At 41.8% G+C, this 18,051-nt stretch overlaps 1 protein-coding gene across 1 annotated transcript in view; it reads right to left on the bottom strand.

Moving 5' to 3' along the window:
- ADAMTS6 (ADAM metallopeptidase with thrombospondin type 1 motif 6) overlaps nucleotides 1-18,051 on the bottom strand; it is a 397,790-nt gene that overhangs the window by 321,286 nt on the left and 58,453 nt on the right. The window contains exons 4-5 of the mRNA XM_040340248.1: nucleotides 9,491-9,659; nucleotides 4,895-5,109 (exon numbers count right to left, since the gene is read on the bottom strand). Of these exons, the coding sequence (XP_040196182.1) occupies nucleotides 4,895-5,109; nucleotides 9,491-9,659 (384 nt within the window). The remainder of the gene's footprint in view (nucleotides 1-4,894; nucleotides 5,110-9,490; nucleotides 9,660-18,051) is intronic.

Genomic DNA, 18,051 nt, shown 5'->3' with positions numbered 1-18,051 from the left:
TGTTTCTCCTCCCCCTAGTTTTCATACAGCCGAAAACAGAGGGAACAGAGTTTATGTGATCACTTACAAAAAGGGAAAACAGGTATTTATAATGTTTTTATATATAGTATCTATACACAAATGGCTTGGCTTTCATTTCTAATTTAAACTGAGTGTGTTGTTTTACAAGTGTAGCGCCTGGTTACTTCAAAGTACCGGTGCTATTTAAATTTAGAGGGAGATCAGAGTGTTAGTTAAACTCTGATCTGGTTAATGTGTTTAAATTTGGGTCTCTGTCTCAGCTTGGCTGTGCTGTGGGCTTATTCTGTTGTTGCTGGGGTATCCCCCCCCCCCCGGAACAGTAGGTGGCTGCAGTAGAGTCAAGACTTGGGTGCTCTTCCCCAGCAGCCAATCAGGAGGGTTGGGCCTCGCTGTGCATGCTTGGGGAGGGTATTTATAGGGCAGACGCCATTGGTTCGGGGTCTTCTTCTTCAAGTGCAGCACCCACCTTTAGGGTGTCTGTACCACGGTGCCCCGGCGTTATGGCCTACCGGGCCGAGGCGTGCGTGCCACGTGGAGTTCCTGGTTTCGGGACCATGTTGGTCCGGAAAAATTGAGCTGCGGCAGGGAGCCCAGTGGTCGACTGGGTTCCCAATCCTGAAGATCCGAAGCGGTATAGATGTTCGTTGGAGTCCATCTGAGGAGAGCAAATGAGAGGCTGGCGATCCAATAGGGTCTCGACAAACCACCGGGGATCAAGGTATCCGGACACTGAGAGGCTGGTCATCTGTCATTCGGTACCTGAAAGTAACTTGAAGGAGATCCAGGCGTAATTCTACCAAGGAGGTTCATCTCCGTAACCACAATCAGGAGGGCCTGTGGCAGAGGTTTCTTACTGAATCCATTCCAGGAGGGTCTGTGGCAGAGACTTCTCCCAAAAGGTTCCAGTTCATTCCAGGAGGGTCTGTGGCAAAGACTTTTCCTTAAGAGTTTGAGCGATACTCTGGCTGCCAGGTCAGGTAAGTATTTGTAGTCCAAACCAGGAGGGCTGCCTAGGCTGACAAAACTGCTCATTCAAAGATACAGTGCAGGGAATAAGTGTTGTCCCCCTAGAACAGGAAGTGTGATCTTGGCAGGATCATTCGCTGAAAATAATTCAATAATAGCCTAAAAATGTTTTACCACCACATCAAAGTACTGAAAACCTACATTACATTTTTGTTCTTGGGTTTAGATAGATTTAAGAGTTTCTGTTGGTTCCTAAATTCAATATGTCTCTTGAACTATAACATATTTTTCCCACCCTCATTTTTGAAAACATATTACACAATAAAGAAAACATTAAATTAAAATATACAATGATCACTGTGCATAAAAATAACTGTCTAAAGTATCTTAGGGGAAAAAAACGCAGTTCCTACATCTAGTGTATGGCTGTTTTAGAACCCAGAAGGAACTAATTTCTTCATGATCTAATTTCCCTTCATCATCTGACAGATCACACTTAGCTGGTGTAGACTGCTCGTGGCTGGCTCTGATTGCACAGTAATAAATGTACACCTACATGAGGTAGCATGTGGAGGTAATTCTAGTCAGTACTATAAATTACAGGATGACATCAGTGTCTCTCCAGCCGCTACAGCAGCACAATGAATAAAGCATTCACAATGATAAAGAAAAGCAACAGGTAATTGACACTTGTAAATGTGAACAGAGGAGTCAGTGTGTGCTGTGCACAACTAGCTCTTGCTGAGCGGATCCAGTAGACACTTGATGTTACAAACCACAAAGTGCGCTCATAGATAATGTCAGCTACTTAACTGGAAAAGCTCCAAGTCCTCTTTTGAATTACATCAAAAAGGAACAATTATAATAATTACTCTGCATTTACAGAGGTGTATGTTTTCACTTTGTTTCAGCTCCTTATTCAATTGACAATATATGATATTCAGAGTCACTGTACACAAGTGATTCTGTTTAAAGTTTCCATGCCATCTGAGTTGGGCAGTGAACATTTCAGGGGACCATTAACAGGAAAATTCATCACCCCAGTGGCAAAGACTCTGAAGCCATTGTTACTATAAGTATGCACCAGGTATCTTGGGAGGGGCTTAAAATGCAACTGTGGCCATACCACATCCAATAAAATATTTGCACATTCTTAAAGAGCAGTAATCACGTTCAAAAATAAGATGTCAATGATCTCTGTAGCTGCAGCCACTGTGGAGCAATTTATACTCAACTTTACCGCAGAAACACTGCAGCCCTTCTCTTAGCTGCCTTGGCTAATTTTGCTGCACCTCCCAGCAATGAATGGTCAGCCTTCCAGTTTTCTAATCCTTATGTAGCACCCTTGTCCTAAACAAGGTTGCTAGTAAATTTAGTTGTGCTAGGTGGTAACCTGCCTGGCTAATTGATAGTCTTGATCAACTGTTTTTTCCCCTAAGCTTGAGTTTAATTGTAATCTCTCTCTTGTTTCTGTCAATAGGTAGAAATGTTGCCTTTGGCATCTGGATGATAGATTGTAGTGAATTCAGGTTATGAGTAAATATGTTGTCTTAGCCTTTTAGCAGGAGTTTCCTTTCTCCGCTTTGCATGCTGGAAAAAGCTATTTATTAGGAAGAAGTCAGATGAACGGGATTGTTTCCAACCAGGCTGCAGCCTGGGTGGGTGTGTGAGGAGCAGCAGCAGAGGTGTAGGCCTGAAGCCTGGGCCCTAACCACATGTGTAGAGGCTCAGCCCAAGGGGAGCCCGATTGTTGCCAGGAGGCATAAGAGAAGCAGTTGCCAGAGGGACAACCACTCTTGTTGATGGAGGCAGGTGTCAAAGGGATAGAGTTCTGAAGGAGTGCCAGAGCAGGCAAGGATGGTGAAGTAAGTGGGAATGCTTCAACAGAGACTCATACAAGAATACAGCGGGTAGCTGTGAGTAAAACTTGAAGGAGTACAGCAGGTAGCTGTAAGTAGAGCTTGAAGATAAGTACAGCGGGTAGCTGTGAGTCAAGCCTGAGGGATTCAGCGGGTAGCTGAGAGTCTGAGGAACCCAGCGGGTAGCATGGGTGAAGCTTGAAGAATACAGCGGTTAGCTGTGAGTGAAGCTTTAGAAGTCCAGCAGGTAGCTGGGAGCTAAGCTTGAGGATCTACAGTGGGATACTGTGGGTTGAGCTAAAAAAATGTATAATGTTTGGGTATTCAGAGCACATTTTCAGAGTCTCTTGAAAGCCCATCCTATCCAACCCACTTATATTCACCTTCATCACCACTCCATTGCTCCATTAAAGCCCTGGTGAAATACCTGGTGTTTTTGGTTATGTGGTAACATGGACCTCCTCCTCTGTCCAATTGCCTTGTCTGAAAACTGTCATGTGATGAAAGAAGGTAATGCTAATAACTATTTGTACATCCAACACCATCTGACATAAAATGCAAACGGAGTTTGACTCCCGGCTTTACTAGAAGCATAGAAAAGTTGAGTTTTCAAGATACTCTACCACTCTGCTCTGAATGGGAAATTGACAGTGTTTCCTAAAGTATAACTACACTGTGCCCCAGGAGCCCCCTATATTTTTATGCAATTGAGACATTTTCAGAAAGTCAGCTTTTAGGCACAACACAACACTGAAGGAGACTGCATAGGTCTTTTAATATACTAGAAAAACCTTTAAACTGATTGTAAAGTCTTGTTTAAAAAATAAATTTAAAAAACAAACATGTCATACTTACCTGCTCTGTGCAGTTGGTTTTGCACAGAGCAGTCCGGATCCTTCTCTTCTTGGGTCTCTCTTTGCTGCTCCTGTCCCCTCCCTCCTATCAAGTGCCCCCACAGTCCGCACCTTCCTATGGGGGCACCCAAGCTGAGTCACAGCTCCCTCTGTCCATTCAGACACAGAGCCCCGACCCGGCCCGCCTTCCTCTCCTCTGATTGGCTGACTGACTTTGATTGACAGCCACGGGAGCCATTGGCACCACTGCTGTGTCTCAGCCAATCAGGAGGAGTGTCCCGGACGGTTTAGACATTCGACGATATCGCTGGAGAGAGATGAGGCTCAGGTAAGTAATTACGGGGGCTGCTACACACAAAGGTTGTTTTTATCTTAATGCAAAAAAAATTCTGCCTTTACAACTCCTTTAAGTTCCTTTGTGGTGCTTACTTTCAGTCACTTTAGGTCTTAGCTGAGACAAGCTTCAACAAATTACTCCTAATTGGCTGACAGACATTTTGCACACCGTCACTGCTATATGCACTGCGTTTATAATTAAGCCTCAACATTGGATACATAACTGTTAACCAAGTGTTCTCAACTTGATTAAACAATGTTTCTCTTTATAAAAGCTAGGATAATCGCTGGCAGATGTCAACTCATCTAATCTAGTAATTTCCAACTTTTTATTTCAACTATTAAATTATGTATGCTGTTATAAAAGCAAATGAATAACATGTACATACTTGCAAGTATCCCTATATTTTAAGTACCCCTTATGCATGAAGTGTACTTATTCTTTAAATGTGATTAAGCATCTAGGGAACCTGTGAGAAGTACACCTGGGTTTCACATACTGCTGGTTAGAAAACATCTTACATTCTGGCTTCCGTTTTAAACAGAAAAATTTCTTTTATGACACGTATATGGTGGAGATTTACTAAAACTGGAGCCCTCAGAATTTGGTGCACATGTGCATGGTAGCCAATTAGCTTCTAACTTCAGCTTGTTCAATTAAGCTTTGAAAATAAAACCTGGAAACTGGTTTCTACGTACAGCTGCACTAGATATTGCACTCTCCACTTTTAGTAAACCAACCCCTAGGTATCAAGTGTAATCTCGGTTCCCATACATGTGTCACGATTAGCATCATTCAGTCATGTAATTTTCCAGAAAAAGCAATGGGCCAGTGATGGATAAAGGGGTCAAACTTACAATATTCATTACGCTCAATATGTAGTGTTCAATATCCTTTCGTCCATGGTATCCCACCATCATTTTGTCAGCCACCACAAGTGTCTCCACGAACCGTTCGACACTAACCGATCTCCTCTGCCGGCGAGGACCATTTTCTGTGTCATTATCCGATGGCACCGTAGGGGTAGTATATGTATGATTTAACCACCAGGGTTTATGATTTCCAGTGACATCTAAGGGAAAATCAAATATTAAATGACATAAACTAAATAAAGTCTGCCATGCGAAGGTGTCCATGTGCCTACCAATTTGTTTTTGAAGTAACAGAAAAGTGAATCCTTAACTGGATACTATTTTATTTGCTAAATCATATATCATAGGCAATCATCATGTTTTTTGTTTTGTTTTTTTTTATTTAAAGCTGAACTCCTTTCTTTAAACATTTTGCTAGTTCATTTAGGCCAGCTTCACCTAAACTAAATATGTCCCTTACTAACATGTGAGCCTACTGGATGTGCAGTATAAACTGTATGTAGACTTCCAGTCTCATACCTGGAACACAGTAGAGTCTATAACAGCGACGCTCAGCCATTCAGAGTAAGTGATGTATTCCATCAATGAATACAGAGTCAAGCCTCGTACACACGACCAAGGAACTCGACGGGCGAAACACATCGTTTTCCTCGTCGAGTTCCTTGTCAGGCTGTCGAGGAACTCGACAAGGCAAGTTTCTCCATTCCCGTCGAGGAAATAGAGAACTTGCTCTTTTTTTTGGTGGTCGAGGTTCTCGAAAGTTTCCTTGACGTAAATGTACACACGACCGGTTTCCTCGGCAAAAAAATATCTCCCAGCAAGTTTCTTGCTGGTTTTTGCCGAGAAACTTGGTCGTGTGTACGAGGCTTCAGAGAGACAGGCTGCTGATGTCCCAACCTCTGACTCAGCCAATCAGAGGAAGCTTTGTATTTATTTATAGAATACATCACTTACTCTGAATGGCTGAGCGTCACTGTGATAGACTCTACTGTGTTCCCGGTATGAGACTGGAAGTTTCGGCGCACACGCATTTCATCTTTTCATGTGGCAACACTGAAGAAATTACACTTTGTTACAATCTAAAGTAGTGAGTGTACAGCTTGTACAGTGTACAGTACAGTGTAAATTTGCTGTCCCCTCATAATAAATCAACACACAGCCATTATTGTCTAAACCGCTGGCAACAAAAGTGAGTACACCCCTAAGAGAACATTTCCAAATTGGGAACAAAGTGTCAATATTTTGTGTGGCCACCATTATTTTTCAGCACTGCCTTAACCCTCTTGGGCATGAAGTTCACCAGAGCTTCGCTGGAGTCCTCTTCCACTCCTCCATGACGACATCATGGATGTTAGAGACCTTTCGCTCCTCCACCCTCCGTTTGAGGATATCCCACAGATGCTCAATAGTGTTTAGGTCTAGAGACATGCTTGGCCAGTCCATCCCCTTTACCCTCAGCTTCTTTTCATTATCAAGTTGGAATACTGCCCTGTGGGCCAGTCTCCGAAGGGAGGGGATCATGCTCTGCTTCAGTTTGTCTCAGTACGTGTTGGAATTCATGGTTCCCTCAATAAACTGTAGTTCCACAGTTCCGGCAGCACTCATGCAGCCCCAGACCATGACACTCCAACCACCATGATTGACTGTAGGCAAGACACACTTGTCTTTGTACTACTTATCTGGTTGCCACCACACACGCTTGACACCATCTGTACTAAATACGTTTATCTTGGTCTCATCAGACGACAGGACATGGTTCCAGTAATTCATGTCATAAGTCTGCTTGTCATCATCAAGCTGTTTGCAGGCTTTCTTGTGAATCACCTTTAGAAGAGGCTCCCTTCTGGGACTAAAGCCACGCAGACCAATTTGTTACAATGTGCGTTTCAGGGTCTTGGCAATCTCCTTATAGCCTTGGCCATCTTTATGAAGAGCAACCGTTTTTCTTTTCAGATCCTCAGCAACTTCTGTGCCATGAGGTGTCATGTTGAACTTCCAGTGACCAGTATGAGAGAATGGGAGCGATAACACCAAATTTAACACACCTGCTCCCCATTCACACCTGAGACCTTATAACACTAACGAGTCACATGACATCGGGAAGAAAAATTGCTAATTGGGCCCAATTTGGACATATTCACTTAGGAGTGTACTCACTTTTGTTGCCAGTGGTTCAGACATTAATGGTTGTGTGTTGAGTTATTTTGAGGGGACAGCAAATGTACACTGTTATACAAGATGTACACTCACTAGATTACATCGTAGAAAGGTGTATTTTTTTTTAGTGTTGTCACATGAAAAGATATAATAAAATATTTACAAAAACGTGAGGGATGTACTCACTTTTGTGAGATACTGGCCCAAACGTACTAAGTAAAGTGTATGAAAAGATGGAGTTCAGCTTTAAATCAGTCTTTGTTGCATCTCTCTGCTGTCGATCTTCTGCAGCCTCATGCAGCAACTTCCTGTACATACATACAATCCAGTGTTTGCTGTTCATCATTTGTAAGGCTTCATGCACACTGGGGCTTTTAGAAATGCTTTTGTCCCAGCAGGAGAAAAGCAGATTTGCACTTGTGTTTAGGCGGGTTTAGGAGCATTTTTCTTTATTTCATTGGCCAGAATATTAATTTATCCTGGCCATTAAAATGAAAAAAATAGTAGCATTTAGGAGCATTTGGGCATTTTCTTTCTATCTAACTGCTTCTTTCTTGAATGCACAAGTGATGGATCTTTTTTTCTGCCTCTAAAATCCTGTAAATCCCTATGTGTGCATAGACCCATAGGCTAACATGGAAGGGCGTTTAGAGGCAGAAAAAAACATCAAACGCCTGTAAAACAGGAATATTTGAGCTTAAGTGTGCATGAAGCCTCATTGAAGCTTTACTGATGATAACAAAAGTATTTTTTTTACGTTTTTTATAGTTTTTTTATGTTCTTTAAAGTTTAATCGTAAAAGTTTTTTTTTTATAACAAACACGTCTATACTTGGCTTGCGAAACCCTCCCCTATGTTCAGTGCCCCCATTGGAAGCCGCTTTCCATGTATGTGCTCCCTCGTTACGAGCCTTGATTGACAGCACTGGGAGCCAATGGCTCCCGGTGCTCCAGCAAAGCCAGTGAGACCCAGAAGTGTGGGGACAGAAGAGCTGCAGATGTGCACAGCGCTGGATCAAATGAGGGCTTAGGTAAGTACAGGGGGGTTGAGGGGGCGATGCCGACACCTAAACATTTTTTTACCTTAATGCAAGGAATGCATTAAGGTAATGTTTAGGCCTTACAACCACTTTAAGGACAGATGATTCATGTAGTATTTTCTTCCTGGAATCCATCTGCCCATAGCTCAGGCATGCAGGCAGGAGGGTGTGCCTAGCTGAAAACCCTTCCTCCCCTCCTGAAGACTCCTGGGATGTATGACAAAATTTGCCTAGGCCTGAAAACCAGAAAGTAACTGAAGAAATGTTAAAAAAAAAGTTTGAAACAAGTAAATATGATATACTTTCCTATTTACTAATGCTAGCAGTATAAGGATTAAAAACAGTCAATGTTGATTTAACCGGTTCCCGACCGGCTCACGTCTTTTTACAAGGGCAGAATGGCACCCCTGCGCCAAACCCTGTATATATACAGGGTTTCTTTTAAGAGCCTCCATGAGAGCCAGCATAGAGATTTGTGTGTGTAAACACACAAATCCCTGTTCTGTCAGGGGAGAGGAGACATATGGTTTGTTCCTAGTAAGTAGGAACAACTACTAAGTAACAACGATATGTCTCCTCCCCTAGTCAGTCCTATCCCCATACAGTTAGAACACACTGAGGGAACACACATTTAACCCCTTGATCGCCCCCTAGTGCTAACACCTTCCCTACCAGTGACATTTACACAGTAATCAGTGCATATTTATAGCGCTGATCGATGTATAAATGTCAATGGCCCCAAAAATGTGTCAAAAGTATCGGATCTGTCCGTTGCAATGTCGCAGTACCGCTAAAAATCGCAGATCACTGCCATTACTAGTAAAGAAAAATGCCAAAAATCTTTCCAATAGTTTGTAGATGCTATAACTTTTGAACAAACCAATCAATATACGCTTATTGCGATATTTTTTTACCAAAAATATGTAGAAGAATATAAATTGGCCTAAAGTTATGAAGAATTTTGTTTTTTAAAAACATTTTGGGGGATATTTATTACTGTATAGCAAAAATTTAAAACTATAGTTATTTTTTTCAAAATTTACATTCTTTTTGTTTATAGCGCAAAAAGGATGCATTAAGGTGAAAAAAACGGATGGTTTACAACCCCTTTAAAGTTTACTCTATCCCTAACCACCACCCACTTTATTTTACCTTCCCCATTGACTCGAAATTTTGTCCAGATTTCACCAAAATTTAAATCAAATTCAAGTTCTTCGTTTTACTCATCCCTAATCTTTGATATTTTTATCAGCAAGACTCACCTTTCATAGGGATGAATAGTAACACATGTAAATTGGACCACACTGCATCTTCACCACATGAAAAATGTAAAGCCTTATACTTTATTAGTAAAGAAGATGTTTGCTTCATAACACTTCTCTTACCTTTCACACCGCAGTGTCCTTTGCTACTTGAATGTTTCTGATGGATGGCAGACTTTCTGTAAATGACATGAGGGTGGCCCCTTTCCAAGCTAAAGTGATTGGAGTTTTCTGTTATGTTGTCTAAAGGTTCAATAAAATATTCTTCATCTTCAGTAGCAATTACGCCATGCTTGGATGGAAAAGAATAGGAAAGGGATTTAGACAAGCTGGGGAGACTTGAGCTATTTGCATTAAACCTGATGACGTCTGGGAAATGTAACTTAAATGTGGTTATTTCCACCATATTTATATATATATATATATATATATATATATATATATATATATATATATATATATATATATATATATATATATATATATATATCTTTACAGAAGATATGCATTAATCAACCTGCAGTGCGTGAAGTCTGAAATGAAATGAACATTTCATCCACCTTCCCATCGATTGCACAGATAATGTACAGCTTAATATTTCATTGCAGAGCTCAGCAGCTGGACTCAACAGCCAGGAACATGACAAAGGCCTCCAGGAGCTTCTACAAAATCTATCTCATCTTTACTCACCGGAAAGCATCCTTTATGCTCTGTGAAGTCAATGTCGTATGAGGCACAGTTGTTCCCAAAATGTAAAGAAAGGGCCATGTCTCAATAGTGACGTTGAACAATTTTAGTGCGAAAGGACAAGATACATATATTATTATCAAAATGCTTTGCCAGCAGAAGCTGGATATAGACACCCAAATATTTAAAGGGGTTGTAAAGGTTCATTTTTTATTTTCTAAATAGGTTACTTTAAGCTAATGCATTGTTGGTTCACTTACCTTTTCCTTCAATTTCCCTTCTAAATGTTTTTTTTCTTTGTTTTCTTTGTCTGAATTTCTCACTTCCTGTTCCTCCTCAATAAGCTGTTCAGTAAGCTGTTCTAAATGACTTTCCACCGATCGGATGATGGTGGAAAGCTTACTGAGGAGAAACAGGAAGTGAGAAATTCAAACAAAGAAAAAAAGCATTTAGAAGGGAAATCGAAGGAAAAGGTAAGGCCTCGAACACACGATCAGTCCATCCGATGAGAATGGTCCGAAGGACCAATGTCATCGGTTAACCGATGAAGCTGACTGATGGTCAGTCACGCCTATACACCATAGGTTAAATAACCGATCGTGTCAGAACGCGGTGATGTTAAACACAATGACGTGCTGAAAAAAAAGTTCAATGCTTCCAAGCATGCGTCGACTTGAATTGAAGCATGCGCTGGTTTTTAACAGATGGTTTTGCATACTAACTATCGGTTTTGACCTATCGGTTAGGCGTCCATCGGTTAAATTTTAAAGCAAGTTGGCTTTTTTTTAACCTAAGGTTAAATAACCTATGGGGCCCACACACAATCGGTTTTGAACGATGAAAATGGTCCATCAGACCGTTGTCCTCTGGCTAACCTATCATGTGTACGAGGCCTTAGTGAACCAACAATGCACTAGCTTAAAGGAACTAATTTAGAAAATAAAAGACAAACCTTTACAACCCCTTTAAATTCATGTGTAACCTGTAAGGGGCAAGATAGGGGTAACTAAAGAGGCAGATCATCATCTATGGGAAATATACAAGACTTCATCCAGCTGACCTTGAACCCGGAATAATGCCCAAATTTGGTCTGAAATATTTAACATGTCATCTGCATAATGATAGCCGTTCTGAATCCTTTTATTTAGGGTAAACTTGGGGAAGCTCTGCTAAAGGTTACGTTAGAGCAAACAGTGGGGATGACAGTGGGCAACCCAGCCTTAAGCCCCTCTAAATAGAAAAGGGATCAGTTATGCAGTCATTGACCCGTATACGTGCTTGAGGAAGTTCATATAGGATTTTTATCCAGAAAATAAAGGTACAAGCTAAATCAAATGTCTGTAGCACCTGAAATGAGTAGGATCATTCAATAGAGTTGAATGCTTTATGGATGTTTAGGGCCAAAGGCTACTAGTATCTGAGCTACTGGGAACCTGCAAATTGGTAAACTGTCTCCGTAAATTTATATAGGTGGACCAGCCAGGGATGAAACCAGTTTGATCAGATTTGATCAGATGGGATACCAGAGTTTAATCAAGTGGCAAGTATTTTGGAGAGTACTTCAAGATCCATGTAAATCAGGGAGATAAGATGGTAGGACTCACAATAGTGAAGATCCTTATTAGGTTTGGGAATTAAGACAATGAGAGCTTCTCGCATAAACTCAGGAAGTGTGTGCTCCTCCAGAATATATTTATGGGGCAGTACATATTCTTTATGAGCTAAATACCACTCGCGTGTCTCAAAAGTGACCCTGGTACTACCAGCAACAGTATCACTATACAGGGCTGTGCAGGGTAGATAAATGTTCACCTGCTTGTCAATCCTGTGCTGGATGTGAGCAAGATATTATTCTCTTGCTGGTGACATAGACCTCATGCCCACAGGTGCCTGGAATTGTATTAAATACAATTTAGGCTTATTTTTCTGGCTGGAACCCACGGCTGCTGCATATAGCTGCCCTTAGAAATCAATAGTTATACAAGACAGTACGTGGGTATACGTCAGTACTTGCTTAAACACGCAAAAGTGTATGGACTTTCGACTTTGGATGCAGAATGTCCATATGCATATGTATTTTTGCGTAAGTACTAACATATACCCACTTCCAGCCATTGGTTTTTAAGGGTGGCTGTATGAGAAAACATAGATAACTACAAATACAAGTACAGGGTTTCAGTCAGTAAGAGAGTAAAACTTCACCCACACAGCCAATAAGAGAGCCCATGGTGAGTATTTTCTCTGTAGTATTTGAAAGTCCTCTCACTGGCACGTTGTTGCCCGTGACAGGATCGCATATATGACTGTTGCTGTTACTCCTCCCCTAGCTCTCAGAGATCCTAATGCCGCTGAAAACAGAGGATATATGATCACTTTTAAAAAAAAGGGGGGTGGAGGTGGTATTTAAAATGTTTTTTATACAGTCCTGATCAAAAGTTTAAGACCACTTGAAAAATGGCAAAAAATCATATTTTACATTGTTGGATCTTAACAAGGTTCCAAGTAGAGCTTCAACATGCAACAAGAAGAAATGAGAGTGAGAGAAAAAAAATTGAGCATTCAATTAATTGAAAATAACGATTAAACTGAAACAGGCTGTTTTTCAGCTGATCAAAAATTTAGAACCACATGCCTTTAAAAGGCCAAATCTGTGCAAAGATGTAGATTCATTGTCATTTTCTGTCAGGTAGTCACACGTTGTGATGGCAAAGGCAAAGGCAAAAAAACTCTCCCTTTTTGAACGTGGTTGGGTTGCTGAACTGCATAAGCAGGGTCTCTAATCAAGACACTGGACGATCCTCGACCCAAATTAAGGCCCTTACTGGTGCTGACTGCAGCCCCATAACCATCAGACGGCATCTGAGACTGAAGGGCTTCAAAAACAAAAAACGTCTTCAAAAACCTTGTCTCCTTGAACGCCACAGAACTGCTCGTTTGGACTTTGCAAGAGAGCACCAAACATGGGACATTCAAAAGGTGGAAGAAAGTTGATGGTCCTGATGGTTTCCAACGTTACTGGCATGACAAGCAGATCCCACCTGAGATGTTTTCTACGCGCCACAGTGGAGGGGGCGCCATAATGGTCTGGGGTGCTTTTTCCTTCAGTGGAACAATGGAGCTTCAGGAAGTGCAGGGCGTCAAACGGCCGCTGGCTATCTCCAGATGTTGCAGAGAGCATTCCTCATGACTGAGGGCCCTCGTCTGTGTGGTAATGACTGGGTTTTTCAACAGGACAATGCTACAGTACACAATGCCCGCAGGACAAGGGACTTCTTCCAGGAGAATAACATCACTCTTTTGGCCCATCCTGCATGTTCCCCTGATCTAAATCCAATTGAGAACCTTTGGGGATGGATGGCAAGGGAAGTTTACAAAAATGGACAAGAGTTCCAGACAGTAGATGGCCTTCGTGCGGCTGTCTTCACCACTTGGAATGTTGTTCACACTCACCTCATGGAAACGCTTGCATCAAGCATGCCAAAACAAATTTTTGAAGTGATCAACAATAACGGCGGAGCTACTCATTACTGAGTTCATGTTTGGAAGTTGGATTTCTGTTTTGGGGGGGTTTCATTTTTTTTTGGAGGTGTGGTTCTAAACTTTTGATCAGCTGAAAAACAGCCTGTTTCAGTTTATTCGTTATTTTCAATTAATTGAATGCTCAAAAAATGTTTTGTCTCACTCTTATTTATTTTTGTTGCATGTTGAAGCTCTACTTGGAACCTTGTTAAGATCCAAATGAATGTAAAATATGATTTTTTGCCATTTTTCAAGTGGTCTTAAACTTTAGATCAGGACTGTATCTATGCACAAAATGTTCCTTTCATTTCTATTTTAAACTGAATAGGTTGTTTCACATTAACTGCCAACTGAAGTGATCATATTACCTCTAATGTTCACTACAATGTTATCAGTCCAGCACAGGCTTCTTCATTCAACTGTATCAAGTCCTGTTCAGATGATTGCAAAAGGAGCAAACAGTGTGGCCAGACAGAGGAAAAGGCGAATAGAATTCTAGGGTGCATCACTAGAGGGGTCAAAAGCAGAAGAAAAGAGGTCCTGATTGATTCCCCTATATAGGTATACCTCATTTAGAATACTGTGTCCAGTTCTAGAGACCTCACAAGATTGAAAAGATAGAACGAGTCTAGACACAAGCAATGAAAATGGTCTGAGGGTTACAACATATCAGGGGAGACTTTGGGAACTTACTATGTGCAGTCTGCAAGAAAGAAGGGAAAGAGGAGATGTGATTGAAACCTTTAACTACATCAAGGGGGTGAATAAGGTTCAAGAGGGCAGTATTTTCAATATCATCCTGCTTTGTCTTCACTGTGACTGCATCTCCCTCTCTTACCCTCATTCCATCCTGGCCATTTCTGTAGTCTGTAGTCTGTTGTGTGTTTGCAATGCTGATCTCCTCCCCGTCCCTCCCCTCTTGCCTTGATTGGGTTACTATTCCCCTGCTGCTGCTCCTCCCCTTTTCTTTTTTAACATGTGTCTGGCACAGTGCCAATTGAGAGCACAGATTCCTCTTCTGATGTATCCTACATACATAAGAAGGGAATCTCAGCCACTACCATACCACATAACAGCAGAGCAGCACTGTGCAAAAAAGGTACTTAAAAAAAAAATCACACTGCACTTAAAGCAGGGTATCACCCAAAAGTGGAACTTACACTTTAAGGAATCCTGACCCCCTGGCGTGCCACATTCTGTATGTCATTTTTTTGAGGGGGGGGGGAGTGAGTACCTGGTTTTGACAGGTACACAGCGCCAACTTCTGCTTGGGCAGCCTAGTCGGCCCCCTGCCGGTGCCACTGAGAGGAGAGGGAGAGAACCGAGGCTTCGGGTGGCCGCATTACTGGACAAGAATGATATATAATAACTGTGGTTATTTTTGTAAGAAATCTTGCCATTAGCCCGAGTTATGGTGGGGTTTTTACGTGTTCAGGGTCCATCCCTTTGTCCCAGTATCTGCCCCAGGGGGATGCCCCGCTGCTGGCTGCCATTGTTGTCCAATTGAGATGCATGCTTCATTTTACTTGTTAGAATGTGTTATACCTAAGAAATTTGTTGGAATAATTAATTGTTTTAACATTAATAACTTTCGTGCCTGGCCTAAAGTAAAAGGACGGCCGGGCGGGAGCACTGTTGTTCTGGGAGGACGTCATATGATGTCCTCCCAAGAATGCGCCTCTTGTGCGGCTCTGGGGCCACACAGCGGCCCAATTTGTCACCGATGACAGATCACTGCACAGGCCTGCTACCAGTCTCATGTGATCGCTGTGCCCAATCACAGCATATCACATGACAATTGCAAACAGTGAATGGCTTTAATTCATGCCATTTATTGTGTACAATTGTGTTGCTATCTGTGATTGGTCACAGTGATCACATAGTACAGACAGGGCCAATCACAGCCCATCTGTACAATGCGATTAGCTGTGGCCAATCACAACTAATCACAACATTACACATTGAATGAATCAATTACATTCAGTAAAATGATTGCTTATACCAGTGAAATTCACTGTGGCGGCTGGTCCGTAAGCAGTTAAAGTATTAGTGAAGGCAACACGTTTTAGTTTTGGATAGAGTGGAGAAGCATTAGGACACCTATTGGGTTTTTATTGATGTATTGATGCCCCAATAGGCAGATTCACCCTCTATATTTGTAATTTTTACCGATTTCACTAAAAGTGATCTTGAAAGAAAAACACTAATTTTGGGTTGTCCCCAAAAAAGTAATAGGGAGGAAATCTTCCAAAATGGACATTAGTTCTTGAGACCCGGGTGACAACCAGGAAAAAAAACTCACTTTGCAGGTAATTCCTCTCACTTCCTGATAGGGCTATGGAACAGGAAATAAAGGGAAATGTCCCCAATGGAATGGAAAAAAAAACTGACAGGGGATTTAACCATCCCTGATCTATCCAAAATGGAAAAAAAAAAGTTTTGTCTTTAGTTCTACTTTAATGATGAATGAATCCTTATCTTCTTAGTAGTTTAGGTCCAAATGCACTAATACTAGTAGGTCAAATTGATGGATACTAGAATTTTTTTAATTTCTGATCCATATTTGTAATTATTTTAAAAGCAAAAATTCCAACTTCTATAAGAATGAACATTTATGTTGTATATTTGCTTAAAGACGGATTTTAACTTTAAAGCACTGCAATTATCTAACTGAACCCTTAGTATTTACAATTATCTCACATAATTGTGTACTTTCCCTGCTTGTAAACCTTAAGGAAAAACTAAAACCAAATTGCTGGAACATGAAAGAATGACATTAGCATAACTCGACCAGCAAATTGTAAAAGAGAACATAATTATCTGTTATTTTCTTAGCCGATATCTTTAGGGGAGTTGGTAGACCATGACAGTCAGAGAAGGTGTCCTAAGTCCTCTACTGAGTACACTGTATCTCCTTTACAGTAAATGTAAGAGCAATCCTCTAGACCAGCATTTCACAGCTAAGGTGTTTTGACATCCTGGGGTGCCACAAACATGGAACGCAGTTTGCCCTGGACCAGCATCATGGTGCGTGCTGGCCACTGGCACTGTAACAACCAATTAACCTCTAAAGCCTGGATACACAGTGTCCCGCCAACACCATGGAAAGGCATGGTGCTGATCCTTGGCAGGCAGCATGTAGGGCTGTCCCCAGCATTTAAGAAATAACATAGTGCACCTCCATTCAGACCTTCTCTGTCTGCTGCCCTCTGCCATGCTGGTGGAGCAAAGTAGGGCTCTGTTGGGATGAGGGGACTCTGATGTATAGAGTGGTCCCTGATGTTTTGGGGGGATTCTGATGTATAGGGGGACTTCTGATAGGAAGAGGGGGGGGCTTTTGATGTGATTAGAGGACTCTGATAGTATGATCATGCTGATGTGATGGGTGGAACTTTGACATGATGCGGGGGTTCTAAAGTGATGGGGGACTCAGATGTAGATTTCCCATACTTTTAAAGGGTGACGTGAATGAAAAATGCTGAGAAACATTGCTTGATACACACTTCAATCAACTCAACTAGACAATTTGTATGGGCGTAAAATGAAGGATGGATGGCCGCACTCCAAACCAAACAGGTTGTCTTTATTTAAACGAACAGCAAAACATACCAGATCACAGCAACAGAAACAGGAGGATAACCGACGTTTCGCACTGACTTAGTGCTTATTCATGGCCATGAATAAGCACTAAGTCAGTGCGAAACGTCGGTTATCCTCCTGTTTCTGTTGCTGTGATCTGGTATGTTTTGCTGTTCGTTTAAATAAAGACAACCTGTTTGGTTTGGAGTGCGGCCATCCATCCTTCATTTTACGCCCATGCTTGCCTAGTGCACTGCCAGCACCCTTGGAATCCTACACCTGTGTATGACCCTATAGCAGACCCACCTTGAGCGGTGATTTTCCTTCTTCTAGACAATTTGTATGTTGAACATACATTGACTTACCTCCATCAGTAATGCCTCGTACACACAACCAGTTTTCCCATCAGGAAAACTGCCATGACAGCTTTTGGCCAGGAAAACTGGCTGTGTGTATGCTCCATGGCAGTTTTCCCGACAGGAAAATCGCCGGGAATCCCGGCGGGAAAAATGAGAACATGTTTTCTTTTTTCCTGCCGTGATTCCTGGTGGTCTTTCTTCCAGCAGTTTTCCTATGGGAAACACTGTGGCGGAGCAATACACACGGCCGGGTTTCCCGGCCAAAGCTCTCATGCCAGTTTTAATGCCAGGAAAACCAGGCGTGTGTAGGGGGGAAAAGCTGTTGAGCCTCTGGTTTCCCGGTGGTAAAAAGTCCGCCGGGAAACCCATATGTGTGTACGAGGCATAGCTGAATTTTCCCTCAGCGTTCATTTGAATTTTGTTTTGACAGATCACAGCCTTTGGGCTCATTCGTACATTCATCAGTCGTTGCTGCCCCTCTGAAAGCAATTTGCGGTGGACCACTTCATAAAAGCATGTGAAAGGCACCATGCTGTAACA

Source organism: Rana temporaria, chromosome 1, assembly GCF_905171775.1.
Source record: "Rana temporaria chromosome 1, aRanTem1.1, whole genome shotgun sequence".
In the NCBI taxonomy this organism is placed as follows: Eukaryota; Metazoa; Chordata; class Amphibia; order Anura; family Ranidae; genus Rana; species Rana temporaria.
Note: the sequence above shows the minus strand (reverse complement) of the source record. Positions and strands in the feature narration are given on the sequence as shown.